Source organism: Hyperolius riggenbachi, chromosome 3, assembly GCF_040937935.1.
Source record: "Hyperolius riggenbachi isolate aHypRig1 chromosome 3, aHypRig1.pri, whole genome shotgun sequence".
Taxonomy (NCBI): domain Eukaryota; kingdom Metazoa; phylum Chordata; class Amphibia; order Anura; family Hyperoliidae; genus Hyperolius; species Hyperolius riggenbachi.
In genome coordinates this window covers 474607499-474630555 of record NC_090648.1, presented here as the reverse complement: position 1 = coordinate 474630555, position 23057 = coordinate 474607499, and the positions used below count along the sequence as shown (strand labels likewise).

The following is a 23057-nucleotide window of genomic DNA, read 5'->3' as shown; positions in this document are numbered from 1 at the left end:
TTTGATGGGTGGAGCTTAGCTAAAAACGCAGCTAAAAATGATGCTTTGGTAAGAAAAACAAAAAGTTCTGATGTTGTGAAACTGTTAAAGAAACACCAAGCCTTTTCAGTTCTGCTGAGTAGATTTTTAGTTCGGAGGTTCACTTTAAGAATTAAATTCCCTTCTTCTCCTAAATTTTCTATTAGGAGTTAATTTTTTATCTTCTGTTTAAAATAACTTTTCCGCTCTCTGCAATTAAAAAAGTAGGAGAAAAAGTACTGTTGGAATTATTCTGAGTATTTTCTTGCTTGCTGGTGGCTTAGAAGGCATTTTATGGTAATGCTGGGAATACACGGCTCGATTCTGAGCCATTTAGATTCGGTGATAATTTCCAACCTGTCCGATCTCCCGCCCGATCGTTTCACCGCTCGATTCTGCATTGAGGACAATGGAAAAAGATAAGAAAAATGAGCGGAAGATCACCTGGTAGAAAACTTAAAGTAGACCTGGAACAAAGAAAAAAACTTCCTCTGGGAGATACTTACCTCGGGAGGGGGAAGCCTCAGGGTACCAATGAGGCTTCCCCGTCCTCTGTAGCCTGAGGGAATCCAGAGCTGGGTCCCCCAAAACTTCCTCAACAAAGGCTGACAAATACTGCTCAGGGGCGGCAATATTTACCTACCACGATCCAGCGCAGGCGCACTAGCGGCTCTTTGTTCGGGTAAGGCTGAAATAGCCGACCCCGATCGTATTTGCCCTACTGTGCAGGCACAGAATTTGCATCTGCGCAGTAGAGCAGATCCGATTGGGTTCGGCTATTTCCGCCTTAACCCAAATGAAGAGCCGCTACTCCGCCTCAAGTGATGCAGGGAGAGAAGAGGCTGACCTGACAGATGCAAGTTGTATTACACTGACAGAATACCTTGCCCAGCAGATAAAAACAAATGGCTGTTACTTTCTGGATGGCCCCTGCTGTATAATGCCCTCAAATATTCTACTCAAATTTCTGGATGGCCCCCGCTGTATAATGCCCTCAAAATATTCTACTGAAGCCTTGCGACAGACGATCAGAGAGATGCCAATCTTTTTCTCAAATTGTTGCAAACACTATGCACCATGAAAATAAGACAAATTATGCTGCAGCGGCTGCACTTGATTGGCTCTTTTCCAAGCCTACTGGCAGCAGATTTGTGACAAGCACAGAAAATTACCATTCCTCATTAATCTTGGCTAGTTCTTACCAGGTAGCAGTCTTTATTGCAACAAGTTGCCTCAGCTGTCCATTCATTGGCGGTAGCAGCGCTCAGCATAGTGACAAATACAGTATATGCTGAGCCTTGTTAAAGAGGAACTGTAACCAACTTCATCCCAGTCATTAGCTAATACCCCCTTTCCCAGGAGAAAGCTATAACTTTTCTTGAATAGATCATCAGTGGGGTCTGTATGGCTAATATTGTGATGAAACCCCTCCCACAGTGTAATGTCATGACCATGGTCCTGACAGTTTTCTGTCTGTGAACCTTGCTGCATTGTTGGAAATAACAGCTTTTTGCAACTGCCAAGCAAGCAATATCTCCCATAGCACTCTCAGTATCCGAACATTCTGTACAGATCACCTGGCGGGACTAAAAATGTCACCATCGGTGATAGATTTCAAAATGTAAATCAGGGAGAGGAAAGATTTTACAATGGGCAATCACTGATTAAATAACCTATAAATGACTAGTGTGAGCATGAACATTTTTATTCATTATGTTATTTTTACTACAGTTCCTATTTAATTTATAAGATGTTATGGATCATCTCGTATAACACAAGAGAAATATGTTATCACTATTATTAGCTACAAATGAAGCCGCATTAATCTCACTGTAAGATTACCCGCTTCATTACTGGATTTATGACAAGTAAAACAAATTATCTGACTTTTCCTCTCTTATAGAATAATTAGTGATATGCTAATAAAGCCGGCTGATTAGGCAAAGTTTAATTAAGACATGTCTTAAAGTTCAGCTTATATGCGCAGTGAGATGATCGAGTTTTGTGTTGAAGGGAAGTTCTGAATGACTAATAAGCATAAGAGGATAGGAGGTGCCCAAAAAGTATAAAATATTGAAAAACAGTTTAACCACTTAATGACATGCTGACTTATAAAAACGTCCGGCTAGAGCCTCTTAATGGCTCCAGGACGTTTTTATAAGTCAGACAGTGCTGCTGCCGCTGTGTGCGTGCGCGTGTGCGCTCCCGCGGGTGCACGTGCATCCCCGTACACGTGAAAATTGTGGGGAAAAATACACCTTTACTTCCAAACGATATATTGTCACCATACTTTGCTCTGGTTTTTAATGGAATTTATTCATTTTTTATATGGTGATTTGTAATAAATGATATATATTTTTTATATACTTGTTTTCTTCCTTTCATAAGTGAGTAGTATATATAGATTTCGAGTCTCAGACTCTAAGGAAGCACTTTGACTTAATACCTTAGACCCATAGTGTGAACATACTTTGTACTAGAGACATAATTAAAATCTTATGATAACCAGGACAAATGGGCAGATAAAATGTGTGGGTTTTATGTACAGTAGTAGTGTTTATATTAAAACCGTAGGGGATGAAATTGGAGAAATAATGTATTTTTTCATTTTTTTCCTCGTATTTTCCTTTAAAATGCATAGAAAATAAAGTAATTACTGAAAACAAATATCAACCCCAAAAAGCCCAATTTGTGGTGAAAAACAAGATATAGATCATTTCATTGTGATTAGTAGTGATTAAGCTATTGGCAAATGAAAGGGATGAGCACTGAAAGGTGAAAATCGCTCTTGTCTGTTAGGGTAAAAAAACGCCTTGGGGTGAAGTGGTTAAAATGCAAGGTACGGGATTGCTTACACAAAGATTGATGTCTAAACTAGTATTCAGAACAAAAATAGCTTTATTTGCAAGACAAAAGATGAAGCGTTTTTTGGGGGCAGTTATGCCCAGTCCTACAGGCAACCAAGCAACACTTTTTTCCCCCTGGTTTCTAAAGCTATAGGAGCTGCCATGGCCTCCCATCCCCTGCTAGCTGCCCATTATTTATCCAGCGGAAGGTGTGAAGATAGTGTCTGTGACTTTGTTTAAGTATTTGAAGCACAGTGTCCTATGTTCCCACCCTCCTGCTGATAAAAGCTTTTGTTTGCTCTGCTAATGTGTTACATCTCTGATTATCTGCCTGAAATTTCTGTGCTCGGGCAGCCCTCAGAAGTAGGGTACTAAAACCCTCTGATAAACTTTAAATGAAAAAAGAAGTGGTAAAATTAAAGTTTTTTTTTAATTAATGAGCCACATTGTTGGCATGCATTTATAATTTGCTATTGAGATGGCTTGGGTGCTAAAATGGTGTCCACTTTAGGGTCAATAATGTGCCTTACTAGCAATCCTGTAGAGCTTGGAGCGCCTCTCTTTGCTGCCCATGAAACACTTAGTTTTTTGTTTTGCAAATAAAGCAATGTTTGTTCTCAATACTGGGGTAGACATCAATCTATAGGTAAGCAGTCCCTTACCTTTTAAACGGTTTTAAAAAATGTATTACTTTTTGTGAGCCTCCTACCCTCGTGTTCTTAACCGTGTTACCCTCCTTTGGAAGGGCAAGACTTTTAATCTCAATTGTTTATAGAGTGAGTGTCTGAGCCAAGGAGAGCTCCTCGCCTGTTTCCCCACATGCACTGAAGGTGGTTGCTTTTGGGCAACCTGGGTATTTGAGTACCTAATTCTTATCTCATTTATTGTCCACATCTCGGGACATCCAGCAATACCAGCACAAATACATACATACTCCATGTGTGGTTCGAAACATCACTATTACGTGTTAATTTGATAAAGTGCAACAGAAACGGGAAATACTAGAAGGAGGTCTCTGACCTTGCAAGCTTACAATCTAGAGGTTAGTGGGGTGGACACACTAGGGTAGGATACAAATGGGTTAATGGATAAGACAGTGAGCCTCAAGATCTAGAAATAACAAATGATAAGCTTATCTGAAGAAGTGCGTTTTAACCCCTTTGGGACCAAGGACGTTACAATTACATCCTCTGTGTGGCTGCCTGCTGGAGACAGGATGTAACTGTAATGTCCTTGAAGTCCCGCCGCTCCTTACACGATTGCACGCACCGAGAGAGGAGATTAAGCTGTCATATGACAGGTGACCTCTCTCCTCACTGATCAGGAGCAATGGCAATTGGCTCCTGATCACGTAATAACTATGATCGCCATGGATCGTAGTGATCGATGAAGCAGCGGTGGTGGCAGAAGGAAAGACTTACCTCTCTTCACATTCCTCCAGCAATCATCGATTTCTCTAGTGTCGGGTCCCAGCTTGATGACGTCATCAAGCCAGGACCCGGAACCTAGCGGCAGTGCGAGGCTGGATGCCGGGGAGAGAGGAGGCAGGGAGAGATGCTGTTCGCTGGAGCTGGGGAGGTGAGTAATGCCTCCTGCCTATACCGGGGACACCTATCTTTACTGAGGACACCTATGCCTGGCTATCTCTACTGGTGCCACCTTTAAAAACTAAATTACTCTGGTCCTTAAAGTGGATCCGAGATGAGCATTTACTCATTGCATAATTATGTTCCTTTCCTATTGTTTATAGGGCATTCCTCAAGCCAAATACTTTTTTGTTTTTGTTTCAATACTCTAATTCCCTATAAACTAAACAAGCCTCGCCCACAGCTTTTCAGAGAGCCTAGGCACTTTCAGACAGTAGCAAGGGCTCATGGGAGCTCAGTCTGGGCAAGAGGAGGGGGAGGTATTACTAGCCAGAGATTTCAGAGGCAGAGGGGAGGGGGGAGGAGGAGGGGGAATTAGATTTTTATTGCTCAAAATGCAGATAAGCCTGCCTCTGTGTAATGTTTACAATCATGGCTGCTGTCATTGTATCACAGGAAGAAATATTCTTATTCTATTAAAGCTGTTTGCAGCTAGATTTGCTGTGTAAACTATCTAAACTTTAGATAATATACATATATATATATATATATATATATATATATATATATATATATACACACACAAGTTACTTGTTATAGTTAGTTTTTCATCTCGGATCCGCTTTAAGGTGGGTTTAGATGCGGGTCTTCAAGGGGTTAAGGGTATGTTTGAAGGTGTCCAGGCTTCGAGCTTGATGGACAAGCTGTGGGAGAGAGTTGCAACGGAGAGGGGGCCATAGAAATGGTTTTTCAAGTTACTGGAATGTTTAAAACGCAAACTTCTACCACACTCAGATTCTAATTGATAAGATTGCTGTTGCCGTACCAAAATTGACTTGTGCTATACTAAGCTGTATAAAGAATGCCGGCTAGCTTCTGTTGTATCCAAGGAGGAAGCAGAGAACATTCTTTTCTTTGTTTGCACATCAATTACTTAATTACAAGACAATCGGATAATTTGTCTTTTGTTTTAGAGCAAAAGTATATTTTTCAGTTTTATATTATGTTTTTTTTCTTTACTTTCCCATTTAGGTGTTGATTTAACAAAGCCAATATACTACAGGATTTAGTGTAGTTGCATACATAAAAAAGTTAACTCAGTTAATTTATTTACCTTTGAGCGACCCCTCGGTGCTCTAATATAACAAGGTAAGGGTTCTAAATTATTCTTATCTAACAGCAGACAATTTAAAAAATATTTCAATCCAGGCTTGCTGAATCATGTCCTGTTGTTCTTCAGCATTCACCCCCCCGGCGTGCTCAGAATCAGGCAGAGGATTCTGGACAGATAATTAGGTTTTAGGAAGTGTCGGCTCATCCCTCATCTGTATATTTAGTTGAGGTGCAAACATCTATAAGTAAATCCCTTTATGAATCTTACCAAGGGATTTTCTTAAAATTGTTATCACTTTGTATTGTGTGGCTTTCTGATTTTGGGTTACTTTTATTTAGGATCGTTTAACAAGGGCATAGCAGAAGGAGAAGTGGATCCCTCGTTTGGGCCGCTCGAAGCACTACGGCTTTCTATTCAGACGGATTCTCCTGTGTGGGTTATATTGAGTGAGGTGTGTAACGTTTATGTGTCCTAAATGGTGCTAGTGTTTACTATTGTGTCATTTTGGTCTCCATGCACTAACTATAGGGGGAGCATCTCCTGCAGCCACAGGAGAGCCCAGTGCTGTGGGGGCCCAACTTCTCATCTTCTCTCATTCACATACAGGAGCTGCCCCTCCAGAGCAGGTGTTGTGGCCACACTTGTAATATGATTCCTGTCAGCTCCTCAGGGGCGAAACTACAAATCTACACTACAAAACTACAAAGCCCTCCCAGTGTTCACCCCTCCTTCTCCCAATGGTGCCCCCCACAGCCAAGAGGCCCATCTGTGGGGGTCACCAGTGGGGAAGGAGGGGTGAACACTGCAAACTTTTGATGGCTTGCCCTATGATTAGCAGTTGCACCCCGAGGAGCTGTGTCATGCTTTAAGGTCCTAAGGAAGGACTTAGTTTATTAAATGGATAGTGTAAGGAATAAATAATATATTGCAGTACACAAAGGTTTGTGTGTTGCTCACCATTTTTGCATTATTATTTTTTTATTACCTGGCTGGCTGAGTTTGTAACACTTATGTTCTGCATTATTGTTAGATACTGCTTGATTGCACTAAACACCAGTCAATGAACTGTCCAAACTTCTTCCACTATCCCGTCATCACCTAGAGTAGGAGTCTACAACCCCCAGCCTGCAGACTGGCCCCGGTCTGTAGGCTGTGTTGTGTCGGTCCACTGGCTCAGCTTTTCTCTCCATGTCAGCCATACAGTGCAGCGCACAGCAAGTACACATGCCACAGTCCCGGGTGCTATCCTCTCCTTTCTCAGTAGGCTCCCGATGCATGTCACATGACACGCACCGTAGCTATATGGAGTATATTAGAGAAAGGATGGCACTTAGGTATATCTGCTCTGCATAGCTGGGGAGGAGGCTCTGTCTGAGGGGAGGAAGGGAAGGTAGTAGCAGCAGATTTCTGGCAGCACTACAGGACAATTACTTGACTCAAATGGTAACGGAACCAACTATGGGGAATGCGTTACTGGATCTGATCATTTCTAATAGACCAGATAATGTATCAAATGTGCAGGTTCAAGAATATTTGGGAAATAGTGATCACAACATGATAACGTTTGATCTGGTGACTGATGGGCCACGGGGCAGCGGGACCACTAAAACTATGAATTTTAGAAAAGCAAAGTTCAATCAAATTAGGCAGGCACTAAGTTTGGTGAACTGGGATAATGTACTACAAGGGGAGGACACTGAAGGGAAATGGCAAGCTTTTAAACTTATTCTCAATCAATATTGTAGTAAATATATCCCATATGGAAACAAAATGTCTAGGAATAAAAAAAGGCCTCTATGGATGAATAGAAAGGTTAGGCATAAAATGAAGAGGAAAAGGAATGCCTATAAGGTCCTAAAACAGGAGGGGACCGAGGCTGCACTAAGCAATTATAAGGAGTGCAATAAAAATTGTAAAAAAGAAATTAGGCTGGCAAAGATCAAAGCTGAAAATCAAATCGCTAGGGATATCAAATCTAACCCAAAAAAGTTTTACAAGTACATCAACTCTAAAAAAAGAAAGGTTGACTGTATAGGACTCCTAAAGGATGAGGGTGGGAACTCAATGGTGGATGACCAAGGTAAGGCAGAGTTATTAAATGCTTTCTTTGCTTCTGTCTTCACAAAGTAAACAGCACTGTTGCAAATTACAGAGGCAGAAGAGTCTCAATCTTCTAACTGTAATATTAAATACTTAACGCAGGAAGAAGTGAAGGCAAGACTAAATAAATTAAAAATAGACAAGACACCTGGCCCGGATGGCATGCATCAACGGGTCCTAAGGGAATTAAGTTCAGTTATAGCTAAACCCCTTTATCTTATCTTTTGTGACTCTCTTGCAACTGGCAGAGTCCCAGTGGATTGGCGTACAGCCCACGTTTTCCCATTATTTAAGAAGGGCAAAAAATCAGATCCAGGAAATTATAGACCTGTAAGCTTAACATCAGTTGTATGCAAACTATTTGAGGAGTTACTAAGAGATACTATACATGACTTCATAGTAGAAAATAATCTTATTTCTCAGCATCAACATGGGTTTACTAAAGACAGGTCCTGTTTGACTAACATGCTCAGCTTGTATGAGGTAGTGAATGCTAATATGGATATTGGGAATGCTGTAGATGTGATATACTTGGACTTTGCAAAGGCCTTCGACACTGTTCCCCACAGAAGCCTGGTGCAAAAGTTGAGGATGCAAGGACTGGGGAAGAGTTTTTGTGCATGGATAGGGAACTGGCTAATGGACAGAAAACAAAGTGTTGTGGTCAATGGATCGTACTCAAAATGGGAGACTGTTAGCAGTGGGGTCCCACAGGGGTCTGTACTGGGTCCAGTGCTCTTCAATTTATTTATTAATGACCTAGTAGATGCAGTAGTGGGCAATGTTGCTATTTTTGCAGATGATACAAAATTGTGCAGAATCATCAACTCTCAGGAAGATAGTGTCATATTGCAACAGGGTCTGGATAGGATGGCTATATGGGCACATACATGGCAGATCCAATGTTGACAAATGTAGAGTCATGCATTTTGGTCATACCAACGGTCTAGCACCATACAAAATAAATGGGGTACAGTTGGGGACATCAAATTTGGAGAAGGACTTAGGAGTACTCATCGACAACAAGTTAAATAATCGTACTCAATGCCAAGCCGCTGCAGCTAAAGCGAACAAAATTTTGGGATGCATTAAAAGGGAAATAAAAACTCAAGAGGCTAGCATAATATTGCCCCTGTTTAACTCTCTAGTAAGGCCACATCTAGAATATGGAATTCAGTTCTGGGCACCACATTACAAAAAAGATATTGCAGTTTTAGAGCAGGTGTAGAGACGAGCAACAAAATTGATACGTGGGATGGAAGGTCTCGCTTACCAAGAAAGGTTAGATAAACTGGGTTTATTTAGTCTAGAGAAAAGACGCCTTAGAGGAGATCTAATTAACATGTATAAATACATCAGAGGGCAATATAATAGCTTGGCGGATGAGCTTTTTGTCCCTAGGCCTTCTCAAAGGACTAGAGGACATGATCTGCGCATGGAGGAAAAACGTTTTAGCCATTTATTTAGGAAAGGGTTCTTTACAGTAAGAGTGGTTAAGATGTGGAATGCATTGCCACAGGAAGTAGTTATGGCAAACGCTATACCTGCATTTAAAGGGGGCTTAGATGCTTTCCTTGCATTGAAAGACATCCATGGCTACAATTACTAGGTTATGCCTAATGATGTTGATCCAGGAATTTTATCTGATTGCCATCTGGAGTCGGGAAGGAATTTTTCCCTTTTGGGGCTAATTGTACCATGCCTTGTAAGGGTTTTTCACCTTCCTCTGGATCAACAGGGATATGTGAGGGTGCAGGCTGGAGTTGTACTTTGTACTGGTTGAACTCGATGGACGTATGTCTTTTTTCAACCAAAATAACTATGTAACTATGTAGTAGAGGTGTCATATGGGCTACAATATTTGTGGGTGGGGGAAAGTTAACTGGCCACACTTTACTGGGGAGGGCTCTGTCTGGGGGGAGGAGCACTTGTTAGAAAAGAGGGGTTGTAGGAGGGTGAAGGTAAACTGGCCACACTGTGCTGATGGGGGGGGGGGGGGATTTAGGGGTGCTGTGAATGAAAATTCCAGCTAGACTTCCCAGTAGTTGTATTTCTAGAAGTCCTCGAGGACAGCCTTACGTGAGCTATCCCAGGCCACAGGAAACCCGGATACAGAGTTCAAAATGTCACTGTCACCCTTGACCCCTCAATTGTTCGAAGAGAAACAACATCAGGGACAGTAAACAGAAGCACACCTTCTCAAGACATAACAGACGTAACCAACGGTTATTATTATTATTTTTTTTTTTTTTTTATCATTTGCGCCAGCATCTTCCGTAGCGCTGTACATAATACAAACAAATAATGGGGAACAAATATACATAAGAAATACAAGACACTGTGCAGTCATGACATTGAATAGAATAAATACAGATACATAGTTGATGTGTAGTTGGTACATGTACATATGTTAAAATAACATCAGTATGAGAAACACTAGGAGGAGGTCCCTGCCCTTGCGGGCTTACAATCTAGAGGGTAGTGGGGAGGAAACAAAAGGAAAGGAAACACAAGGATTAGTGGGTGAGCCAGTGCTGCCTATAGCAAATTATAGGCTTGTTGAACAAGTGTGTTTTCAGAGTACGTTTGAAGGTTTCCAGACTCGTGGCATGACAAACCGGCTGAGGGAGGGAGTTCCAAAGGAGAGGGACAGCCCGTGAGAAGTCTTGGATGCGAGAGTGAGAGGAGGTGACTAGGCTGGAGGACAAAAGGGTCTCCTGTGAGGAACGGAGGGTCCGGGCGGGGAGGTATCTGGAGATTAAAGAGGAAATGTATGGAGGCGATAGCTTGTGTAGAGCTTTGTATGCAAGTGTGAGAAGTTTAAACTGGATCCTTTGGGCAACTGGTAGCCAATGGAGGGATTGGCAGAGAGGGGCTGCCTCAGAGGATCTAGAAGAGAGGTGGATGAGACGGGCCGCAGAGTTTAGTAGGGATTGGAGAGGTGCCAGTCTGCTTTTTGGTAGACCACAGAGTAGGGTGTTGCAGTAGTCAAGACGGGAGATGATTAGGGCATGCACAAGCATTTTAGTTGCTTCTTGTGAAAGGAAGGGACGGATTCTGGAAATGTTTTTGAGATGGAAGTAGCAGGAGGTAGTTAAAGTGTTAATATGTGGTTTAAAGGAGAGCTCAGAGTCCAGAGTTACCCCTAGGCAATGAGCTTTGGGGGTTGATGCTATTGGGGTGTTACCTACATTGATTGTGACAATGGGAGGTGGAACAGAGAGCGAAGGTGGAAATATCACAATCTCCGTTTTGCTCATATTGAGTTTAAGGAAGCGGGATGACATAAATGTAGATACAGCAGATAGACATTCGGGGATTTTTGATAGTAGTGTGGAGAGGTCTGGGGCAGAACAATAAATTTGGGTGTCATCAGCATAGAGGTGATATTGAAACCCAAAAGAGCTTATTATCTGTCCCAAGCCATGGGTGTAAATGGAAAAGAGGATGGGTCCAAGGACTGACCCTTGTGGTACTCCCACAGACAGTGGGCGTAGAGAGGAGTTTGTATTGGCATAGGAGACCATGAAAGAACAGGTAAGAGTTGAGCCAGGAGTGTGCTAGGCCCTTGATTCCCAGTGTTGAGAGGGTCTGGAGAAGTAGGGTATGATCAACAGTGTCGAAGGCAGAGGACAGATCTAGGAGTATTAGTACCGAAAATCTGCCTTTGGCTTTAGCAGCTAGGAGGTCATTGGCAAGCTTAGTGAGAACGGTTTCCGTAGAGTATTGAGGACAGAAGCCAGACTGGAAGGGGTCCAACAGGGCATTAGCAGAGAGAAAGTTAGACAACTCTGAGTAAATGTGGCGTTCCAGAAGTTTGGAGGCAAAGGGAAGGAGAGAGACTGGGCGGTAATTAGAAAGGGCAGTAGAGTCTAAAGAGGGTTTTTGATTAGTGGTGTTATGATAGCTTGTTTAAATGAAGAAGGAAAAATGCCAGTAGAGATGGAAAGGTTAAACAGTGTTGTTAAAGCAGGAATGAGGGGGGAGGAGAGCTGGGGGATAAGATGAGAGGGAATAGAATCTGAGGCGCATGTAGTAAGATTAGCTTTAGAGATTAGTGAAGAAAGACGCTGTTCAGTTAAGGCTGAGAAGATTGTTAGCGGGGAGGAGGTTTGAGTGGGTGAGTGGGTATGTGGAGAGGGATAGTTGATAGTAGGGGAGCTGCCGGGCAGAGAGGAAAAAGGAAGAGGTGATTGGACCGGTGAAGAGGGTTGCTTTTGAAAGCTGTTCTGTAGTGTTTCAATTTTGCTCACAAAATATGCTGCAAAGTCTTCTGCAGACAAGCTTGTGGTTGTAGGGGGAGGTGGGGGGTGGAGAAGAGAGCTGAAGGTGTTGAAAAGTTGTTTAGGGTTATGGGATTGTGAATAAATGAGTGTAGAGAAGTATGACTGCTTTGCAAGTGAGAGAGCGTCCCTGAGCTGCAGCAGCGTGTTTTTATAGTGGCCGAAGTCATCTGCATTGGAGCTTTTCCTCCACTGCCGTTCTGCTGCCCTGGACTGTCTTTTCAGTTGTTTGATGGGTTCAGTCAGCCAGGGCTGTCTGTTGATGCGGCGGGGGCGGAAGTTGGTGAGAGGGGCGGCTGTGTTCATGACAGGGGTGACTGTGGTGGAGTAGTAGATGGATGCTGACTCGGGGTCAGTGTAGGATGACAGGGAGCCCAGGGGTTTTAGAGAGTCAGCTAGGGAGCAGAGGTTGAGGTTGCGATAATTCCTGCATAGGTGTGATGGCTGCACTTCAGTAGCTGGAGGAGGCAGGGAGGGGCTGATTGGAAAAGTTATGAGATTGTGATCTGAAAGGGGGAATAAAGAGTTATTAAATGTGGAAACTGGGCAGAGCCGGGTAAAAACTAGGTCCAAAGTGTGGCCATCTTTGTGGGTGGAGGTTGAGGACCACTGGGAGAGGTCATAGGATGAGGTGAGTGAGAGGAATTTTGTGGTAGTGGAACAGTTAGTGTCTATGGGGATGTTAAAGTACCCAATGATGATGGAAGGAATGTCAGTGGATAGAAAGTGGAGAAGCCATGTTGAAAAGTGGTCAATGAAGGTGGAGGCTGGTCCAGGAGGCCGGTAGATGACAGCAACCTGGAAGTGGTGAGGGGAGTAGATGCGAATAGCATGAGCCTCAAAAGAAGAGAAAGCCAGAGAAGGTGCAGGTGCAAGCGGTGTAAAGGAGCAGTGTTCGGAAAGAAGAATTCCCACCCCACCCCCATGTTTGTCACCCGATCTAGGTGTATGTCTAAACTTGAGGCCACCGTATGAAAGGGCAGCTGGAGACACAGTATCAGATGGGGTTAGCCATGTCTCAGTGAGCCCCAGGAAGGTGTAAGCATTAGTGATGAACAGATCATGGACTTAACTAGTTTATTGACTACAGAGTGTGCATTCCAGAGGGCCCCGAATATGGGAGGCGGAGAGCTGGGAAGGCAAGGAATGGTGATCAGTAGTGTGGGTATAAGCCAGCCATCCGGGAGGACTTCTAGAAATACCGTTATCAGTAAGTCTAACTGATGCACTTACATGAGAGATGATCGAGAAATGAAAATACCTCTTGGGATATAACTGTCTTTAGAATTTTCCTTCTGAATGCCAGATCCTGACGTGAAAGGACATCCACACAATAATGATGCACAAAGGTTGCCTAGATTAGCCCAAGTAGTTGTCTTATAGATCTCAGCTATGGAGACATCTGCTCGTTCCGCCCAGGATGCTGACACCATAGCTTGCAGATCCCTATTCTGCCCTGAAAAAGCTACAAATAGCTTATTGGACCTTCTCCAAAGCCAAGTCCTATCCAAATATGTCATGATTGCTCTCCTGACTTCCTGTAAATGAAGCTCCCTTTCTTTATCAGTCTTAGGGTCCTGACAAAAGGATGTAAAAACAATTGACTGTTCTCGATGAAAGGACATAGCCACCTTAGGAAGATAGGAAGGCTTTAGGTGAAACAAAATTCTCTCAGGGAAGACATAAAGGAATCCTTGATGGACAATACATGAATATAACTAACTCTTCTGGCCGATGTAATGTCTGCCAGAAATACTGTTTCAAACGTCAAAAATCCATCAGAAACCTCACCCAAGGTCTCAAAGGGAGGCCTTAACAGAGCTTGCAAGACTAAATTTAAATCCCATGGAGCAACAATCTTTGGGGCTACCAGTCTAACCCTTGTTATTGCCTTAACAAACCTTATAACTAAGGGATCTTTAGCCAGTGGTTTGTCTAAATATATAGGGAGAGCTAAAATCTGGACATTTAACGTGCTAGGAGCTAGGCCTAGGTTTAATCCTGACTGCAGAAAGCTTAATAATTTTGGAACAGAGACCCCTTCCACCTTAATCTGGCACCTTTCACCCCATGATGAGAAGACCTTTTAAACTTTTAGATAAATACTCTTTTTTACAGTCTTTCTGCTCTTCATAAGTGTGTCAAGCACTTACCTCTCAACAGGACCATCTCAGGATCCAAACCATGAGCTTCAGAAACTGAAGATTCAGGAAAAGCACTCCCTCCTCGGAGAGCATATCCCTGCTGATAGGCAGAAACCAAGGATCCTGTAAGGTCATGTTCTGCATCTGGGAAAACCACTGGCGCTTGGGCCGGCGTGAAGTTATCAGAATGACTAGGGCTGATTCCTATCTTAGTAGTGATACCACTGTAGGCAGAAGATGTGACGGGGGAAATACATACATTAACTCCTTGCCCCATGGAATCAGTAGTGCATCCAGACGATGGGCAGGTACTGACTGATGCAGAGAGCAAAAATCTGATACTTTCACGTTCTGCTGGGATGTGAAAAGATCCAGAACTGGAAGACTGCACCTTTCCACAATAATCTGGAATACTTCAGAATTCAGTTCCCATTCGCCCTCCATTATTCGGTGCCTACTTAAAAGGTCTGCCCAGGAATTGGAAATTCCTCTTATGTCCAATGCTCTAAGAGATTTGATGTTTGCTTCTGCCCAGGAGAAAATCTGCTGAGAAAGTGCCAACAATTGAGGAACTCTGGTTTCTCCTCGTTTTTTCTGGTAAAAAAAAAATTGTCATGTTCTCTGACAGGATAAGGACATTTCGGTCCCTGATTCGAGAAAGAAAATGTTCCAGTGCCAACTTTACTGCCAAGAACTCCCTGAAATTTGATGATTGACTATCCCAATGGCTTTGTGGCATCCGTTGTGATGCGGATGGGATCTATCTGAATTCAGTCTCTTCCCCTACGTAAATTGTGCTCGTGCATCCACCAATCCAGGGATTCCTTCACCACCTGAGGCAAGACCACCATTTTTTCCAGAGATTTCTTCCGGTGATCCCAAACTCCAGATGGAACTGTTGAAGGATCCAGGGGCTTGATTCACAAAAGAGTGCTAACTGTTAGCACGGCCGTTTTCGCGCGATACGAAAACGCAAACGCGAATTTTCATGCGAAAATGATATCGATTTTGCGCAAAAATAACTTTATCATTTCACGTGAAAATTCGCGATCGCGCGCAATGCGAAAATTCCCGCGAAAACGGCCATGCTAAAAGTTAGCATTTTTTTGTGAAACAAGCCCATGGATCCTTCGACAGTTCGATCTGGAGTTTGAGATCACCGGAACAAATCTCTGGAAAAAAATGGTGTTCTTGCTTCAGGTGGTGAAGGAATCCCTGGATTGGCGAAAATTCGCGCGTAAACGGCCGTGCTAACAGTTAGCACTCTTTTGTGAATCAAGCCCCTGGAGTGATACTGTGCCCATTCGAGAGGGGGAATGGTAGAGGTCATGAATCCTAAACCTGAAGAAACCTGCTTGAGTTGAGAGATTGCATTTTGCCCATCTTCTCCTGTGGCAGAAACAATTTGCTGAGAACCAAATCTATTACATAAGCCAGAAACATAAGTTTTTGTGATGGAACCAGATTAGATTTTTTCACTGACATACGAAGTTAAGTTCAGACCCTTTAGGTGAAGGTTCACTGAAACCTCTGACAGAATCTTGGTGAAAATTATTGGCGCAGAGGCCAGTCTGAAGGGCAGAGCCCTGAACTGAAAATGCAGTATTGATTGATCTGCAAATCTCAATAATTTCTGATGAATCTCTGTGATCGGGACATGCAAATAGGCATCTTGTAAGTCTATCATAGCCAAGAAGACATTTTTCAATAAGAGATTCTGATTGGAGAAAATCCTTTCTATCCAAAATTTCTTTTGACTGAGGTTTAAACTTTTTTGGTTCAGAATCATTCTGAAGGCCCTTTATGTTTTCTGAACTATGAATACATGGAAATAAAAAATCCCTCCCCCACTTCACCTGCTGGAACATGACAAATAACCTTTTTTTTCAGTAGAAAAAAAAACCTCCTGAGAAAGGGCAATTTTTTTCCACTTTTTCCTAGGTACCTGTGCTCTACCCTTACTGGGAAAGTTCTTACCCCCTAGAAAGGGATTCCTGGACACCATTTTTCTTTTATCAGGGAACTTACAATGCTCCTTTGCTTGAATGGTTAAGTACCACTTCCAGTTTGGAGCCAAACAAGAATTCTCCTTCAAACGGTAGGGCGCATAAACGATTGTTAGATGTGAGGTCACCCTCCCAAGTCTATAACCAAACTGAGTTGGCCAAAGCTGAGGCTTTACCATTTATGCAAAGTTCTGGCTCTGAGATGTCTTGCCAACCCTCTAACCAAGCCTTCAGGTTTCTAGCCACACATATGGAAGATAAACCTTGTTTCAGAACTAAGTTTCATATGCTCTTTTGATCAAGGTATCAGTCTTCCTGTCCAAGGGATCTCTAAGTGCCCCGGCATCCTCAAAGGATAAGTCTGCATCCTTTCAGTATTGAGAGAGGGGTGCATCAACCTTAGGACATTTTGTCCAAAGCCTCATGTCTTCCTCCTTTAACCTCCTTAGCGGTAACCCCGTGTGTGACACGGGGTAAGCCGCCGGAGGGTGCCGCTCAGGCCCTGCTGGGCCGATTGACTTAATTTTTTTTTTGCTGGACGCAGCTAGCACTTTGCTAGCTGCGCCAGCACCCCGATCGCCGCCGCCGCGCGCCCGATCGCCGCTATCCGGTGCGGCGCGCGCCCCCCCCCCCCCCCCAGACCCCGAGTGCCAGGCAGTGCCGAGGGGTGGATCGGGTCTCCCAATGACGTCCCGACGTCGCTGACGTCGGTGACGTCATCCCGCCCCGTCGCCATGGCGACGGGGGAAGCCCTCCAGGAAATCCCGTTCTTTGAACGGGATTTCCTGATCGCCTATCGCCGGAGGCGATCGGCGGGGCTGGGGGGATGCCGCTGAGCAGCGGCTATCATGTAGCGAGCCCTCGGCTCGCTACATGATAAAAAAAAAAAAAAATTTTTTTTAAAAACTGTTGCGCTTCCCCCTGGCGGTATTTTTCATACCGCCAAGGGGGTTAAGGGATATTTACGCTTACATGATCTAGGAATAAATAGCCTATTTTCTGGGTCTACCCAATGACTCGTAATTAAAGCCCTGAGAGACTGAGGCACAGGAAAAGTTCTAGAAGTAGATGCTCCTAGACAACTATAAATCTCATCATGGACCATCGTGGTGGTAGTCTCTACGGTAATCTGTTCAGAGTCACTAATTGCCTTAAAGAGGAACTCCAGTGAAAATAATGTAAAAAAAAGTGCTTCATTTTTACAATAATTATAATTATGTATAAATGATTTAGCCAGTGTTTGCCCATTGTAAAATCTTTCCTCTCCCTGATTTACATTCTGACATTTATCACATAGTGACATTTTTACTGGTGGCAGGTGAAGGAGATGCTGCTTGCTTTTTTGGCAGTTGGAAACGGCTGTAAACAGCTGTTATTTCCCACAATGCAATGAGGTTCACAGTCAGGAAACTGTCAGGACCATGGTCCTGACATCACACTGTGGGAGGGGTTTCACCACAAAATCGGCCATACAGAGCCCCCTGATGATCCGTTTGTGAAAAGGAAAAGATTTCTCATGGTAAAGGGGGTATCAGCTACTGATTGGGATGAAGTTAAATTCTTGGTTATGGTTTCGCAATTCCACTGTCTCTTCTGCATTGAATAAATACTGAGATACCTTCTTTGGTTCTGAATCCTCACCAGAAGGAGTGTCTTCCTCCACTCCATCCTCCATAGAGTCCAAACCTTCATTATCAAACCATTCGGAGTCTGCAGGAGTTAAAGGAACTGCAGGGGCAGCCACATCTGCCTGGTTCCCTTGGCTTTCTGCCATGGATAAAGTGATAAAGGATGAATCCTGAGTCCGAGCGCCTGCAGTTTCAACCGAGGCAGCCTTACATTTCAAGCTCTGGGCAACTGGCTGGGTCACCTGATTTACCTGCCCTGCCAAAATAGAAGCTACTGCTGTCTAGGGAACTGTGAACACCTAAATAGGTTAAATGTGGCAAACATTTCCCTCTTAACTGGATCAAGAAAACCTTTCATTGCAGCAGAGGGATCAGAACTCATGCAAGTTATAATACAGGTCTGACAAAGTAGCTATTTCCAATCTGCAGGCAATGCATTTGTACAGGCTTCGCATCTATTAGATTTATCCTTGGCCTTGACTGGCTGAAGTGGCTGTGTGGGCTTAGCAGCCTCTTGATCCTTCTGAAACAATATAAGAAGAATAATATATATACCCATTAGGAACATACTCCACCTTAAAAATGCTTTAGATTGAATAGCTAGAAAAAAACAGACATAGTACAATCTGTCCTGTAGCAACTGTTGTCTCCTACGATGCAGAGGAGGAGGTGGGTTTGCCCAGGAGTAGCCATTTCTGCCTTCTCCATGGCTTCCCTGACTGTGCAGTGAGCAATTGGTATTCTCATGTCTTTATGAGGACGCCACTTCTGGCCTTGATTCTTCCGGACACTACCAGATGTTTGCTGTAGGGGAGGGGGTGTTTGGTGGGGAGACCCCTCCCCTTACCAAATCCCTCCCCCCCCCATCCCTATCCCCAGAAAATTGTTATTACAGAAAAGCAGTCCAGGATAAGTAGTCAGGGAAACACTGGCAGGGAGGACTAGCCAGTATTTTCCTCCAATCACAGAGTGGACTCCACTCACAGGAGGTAGCAGAGAGAGGAGCTGGGTGATGTCAGGTGATTTTCGGAGCAGAGGAAGCAACTCTCGCTCTTCTGGCAACTCCTTACTTGGTGCACCGATCTCTTGGGTCATGTGACTGAGATCTCCACAGGATATTTCTCTGGAACGGCTGGAAAGTGTGAGGGATAGTCCCGAATTCACTTTCACTAACCATGAAAAATCCAACAGTTTTAACTATTGTAAATGGAGCTACTCCTTATGCATTTTTCTCTATGGGCCTCTGTACATTGCCAGCTCGGTAAATGTGTTTCACCCTCACTCAGCCTCCCACCTAAACATTATTACTGTTTAAGCTAGGAATTATTCTACTGTAGTTCTAAATAAAAGGCACTTGTTCCGTTATTTTAAAGATTTATTACAAAAAAAAAATGAAAAAAAACAACCCCGGCTTCATCTGTTGGCGAATTACAGAGAAGTGCAGACTTGGCAGGACTGCCTGCAGCCTTCGCTGATGTAAATCTCACAGCGTGCATCTTGTTAAATACAATCCTCATAGGCATAATGGCATGATCAGGAGCCGAAGCACAGCATTTATTTATTTTTGGGGGTTTTTTTTCACTTTTTTTTTCTACATAAAAATTAAGGGAAATAACAAGATAAACGCCAGATAGCAACTAGTGCAGCCGCCTGCTAATGATGTATGCAGAGTTCATTTCCTGGGTATAAGTCTGCTTTATTCAGGATAATTTAGATTCCTTCGTGGCCCACAATAACTGTCCTCTTCTCTGACTTCTGATCTATTTCAGTTCTTAGCGATCTCTCTGGATTGTGTGGGTGAGAAGTCTGTCGCTAAGGAGTAGAGGGTTCAAAAGCTGCGTACTCCCTGCTTGACGGGTCCTGCGACGTCCCCTTGACGACGGTCACTAGCAATGCGTGAGATCACGCAATGTACACGGTGGCACAAGTGAGACTTCCAGAGATCACAGTACTTTGCGTATTGTCATCGGGAATCTTGAAGATCCGATCCGCCATGTTGATCTTTAGTCATCGCGCGACCCTATGCGACGTTCACAATCGTGCTTGTGTACCCACGACGTTGTGTAAATATCGCCAGTCGTCGGGAAAATCGTTGCGTGGGTACATAGCTAAACTGTAAATTGGTGGTAGATATAACCCTGCCCATTTTTTAAATCCCACCCCTTACATAATAAAGCAATTAATTACGCTCTCTATAAACCTTTTGCTCCCTGCATTTACTTTGAGGCTGGTTTCACACTGCAAAGTGGCGTTAGCAATGCGGTGCGTCACACCCAATGCACCGCATCGCAATGCCAAATACAAGTCTTCAGGGAATACTGCGTTGCTACATGGTATTTCCTGTCTGGCATCTGGCCAAGCAGGAAGTGATGCGTGCTTGCGGTCACTTGTTGCTTCGGGTATGCGGAAGAGCGCTGAAGCGTATTGCAATGTGGTTGCGCCGCCGCCAACATTTTTAAAATCCCTGCGTCACCATAGACTAACATAACTTCCGGTCCGACACAGGACGACGCATATATGTGCAGTAACGTAGTTTTTGGACCCGCGTTAGATTGAGCACTTCCGGCGCACTGATACGCAGGTATGTGAATTTCACCAGAGACTTTCATTACCCAGCATTGGCAGTGCGGTAACTCGCCGCGTAAATACCTCAAGAAATGTCAAGAGATTGCAATTCACGAAGATTGAGGCTGGTTTCACACTTCCACACCGCCCAAAACAGGCCTTCAGGAAACACCCATGTAAGTACATGGTGTTCCCTGTCTGACATCCTTCCAAACAGGAAGTGACGCGCACTTGAGGTCACTTCCTGCTTCAGGTACGTGGAAGTGCCGGAAGCATATTTTAAAAATACGCTTCTGCGCACCGTGATGTTGCAACGTCAATGTGTTTAAAGAACCCTGTGTTGCCATAGACTAACATGACTTCCGAGCCGACGCAGATTGCCGCAGTTCGCAGCAGGAGCCCCGCGGTAACGTAGGTATGCGCTAGCGTTAAATCAGGCACTTTCTGCGCAGCGTTCTGCAACGTGGGAAGTGAACTTCCCAATATACTTTCATTAGTCTGAAAACCAAGATGCCAAGGCTGCAATACTACGGCGCTACCAGTCGCAATTGGCAGTAATCTGTTATCCGTAAGGAGGCAATGGTGGGGGGGGGGGGGGAGGGGATGTTGGGTACAGAGGAAGGGAAAGGTTCAGCGGTCATGGCCCAGCACAGTTTTGCTTTTCACCCCATTTGGTCCAATACTCTGGAGGGAAGGACTTCAGAACAGCAGAGCAGGAAAAACAGACATTTAAAAAATCTTTTCTGTACCCCTTTACATGTGCATATCTGTATACTGATACACAGAAGAGCTCTCTCTAGTTAGCACAGATGCACATGCTGGAGATCCTCTGCGGGAGCTGGGGGGTGGGGGAGGGGGGCAGTAACCTGGCTGGCACATGCAGATATTCAAAGATCTTATTCTGAAATTGATTGAAAATCTGTGTATGGAGGTATTCAAGCAGATAGATCCCTCTCTGATCTGATAATGTTTGGAGAGGGATCTATCAATTGGCATATTGACCAGTTTATGGCCAGCTTTAAAGTGTAACTGTCTGGCATAAAATCAATAATCAATTCTTTACTCTTATCTGGTAAACAAGCAATAAGGATGCTAACCAGGCAATCCGAAAGTTAAAATCACTATTACTTTTCTTGTTGATAAATGATCATTCCCCACTTTACCTGACTCTTATTTGGTACACACAAAATTTGGTACACAAAAAGGAAGTTGCAGGGCATGCTGGGTTGTCCTTTTTTGCTTCTCTAGTAGAGAAGTAGAAGTAGAGAAGCAAAAGATGACAACCCAGCATGCCCTGCAACTTCCTTTTTGTGTACCAAATTTTGTGTGTACCAAATAAGAGTCAGGTAAACTGGGGAATGATCATTTATCAGCAAGAAAAGTAATGGTGATTTTAACTTTCGGATTGCCTGGTTAGCATCCTTATTACTTGTTTATCAGATAAAAATGAAGAATTGATTTTTGATTTTATGCCCGACAGTTACACTTTATAGACAAACTTTTTGGGAACATTCCTATTTTAATTAGTTTCATTTTAAAACTTAGTACTATAGGATGCGATTGATTTGAATGCAGCATTATGTTTGGTTTATCTTTAAGAAGGTGTAATCTATTTTGTTTCTTCTTGTCCCTTACCCTAAACAGATATTTATTAAAAAAGCAGACTGATCTTCTATGGACCAAGCTGTCACTTGCTGCTCTGCCCTTGTTCCTTTCCCGTCGTCCTGCTGTCACGGGAGCACTGCACAAGGTCAGTATTGGACAGAAGCAGACCTATTTGCCACATTATCCCAAGTGCAACTGGAGAAAAGCTGATCTGGTTCCTTCAAGGCTGCCAGGAAGCTCTGCTGCTGGTGACATTGCAGCCATGTTCTCCTTGGCCACTTGCTGCCACCTTCTCTACCAGTGATGGGAATAATCCCGGTGAGAACGGTTTTACCCAGTTACCCCAACACGTCATCGATAACCCACTTTTTTTCCTGCAAGTCTTTGAAGGTGGATTTTCTAAAGCAGACCACGGAAAGCACAAACGTAAACAATGGACACCAAAGCCCTGCTTTCTGCATTGGATGTACCGGTGGGAATGTTCTCATGTACCGATGGATCAAGAAGAGTCAGGAGGTCATTTCTTAGAAAATGGTTCATCTCCAAATTGTTGGTGGCATTCAAATGTATGTTTTGTTTGGGGTTTTGTTTTTTGTTACCCTTCAAGCACCTTTTTTGTTATGTTCTTTTGTCACGGGCTGATTCAAATAATGTGTTTATTTTTCTTTACTAATCTATTTCATTTCACCGACATGCCCTTTACTATTCAGAAGGCTGCAAAAATAAATTATTTTTTGGCTGACACAGATTGATTGACTGGGTGAATGCAAGAGGCTAAACCTACAACATAAAGGAGCTTATAGAAAAGGCTTGTCCGTACTATTTCCCGGTAATTGTGTAGAAATTCTTGGGACGCTGGTAGAAGATATTAGACGGAATCATTATTGTCAAGGCAACACTTTCTTGACAGTTAGCCTTTTTTCGCACCCTGCAGTTTCTTGATAACATGAGATAATAGGCCGTAATCAGACCAAGTTTCAATGTTTAACATAACTGTCGCGTCAACCCAGCAATCAAAGTGTGCTTTGTGTGTTTATTAAATGCTTTTTATGTAAGTTTGTGTTTTAGGTTTAGACTACTTTTTCCTTTTGAAATATATTATTCTAAAAAAAACAGTTTAAAGTAGCCTACAGGTATTTGTAATATTTGTACCGGCTGAATC

At 43.4% G+C, this 23057-nt stretch overlaps 1 protein-coding gene across 2 annotated transcripts in view; it reads left to right on the top strand.

The window, feature by feature from the left end:
* Positions 1-22637, top strand: part of MGAT4B (alpha-1,3-mannosyl-glycoprotein 4-beta-N-acetylglucosaminyltransferase B) — an 802706-nt gene extending 780069 nt beyond the window's left edge. For both annotated transcript variants that reach the window (XM_068278091.1, XM_068278092.1), the window contains 2 exons: positions 5903-6015; positions 21935-22637. In XM_068278091.1, the coding sequence (XP_068134192.1) occupies positions 5903-6015; positions 21935-21958 (137 nt within the window). In that variant the 3' untranslated portion in view covers positions 21959-22637. The remainder of the gene's footprint in view (positions 1-5902; positions 6016-21934) is intronic.
* The last annotated feature ends 420 nt before the right edge of the window (positions 22638-23057 follow it).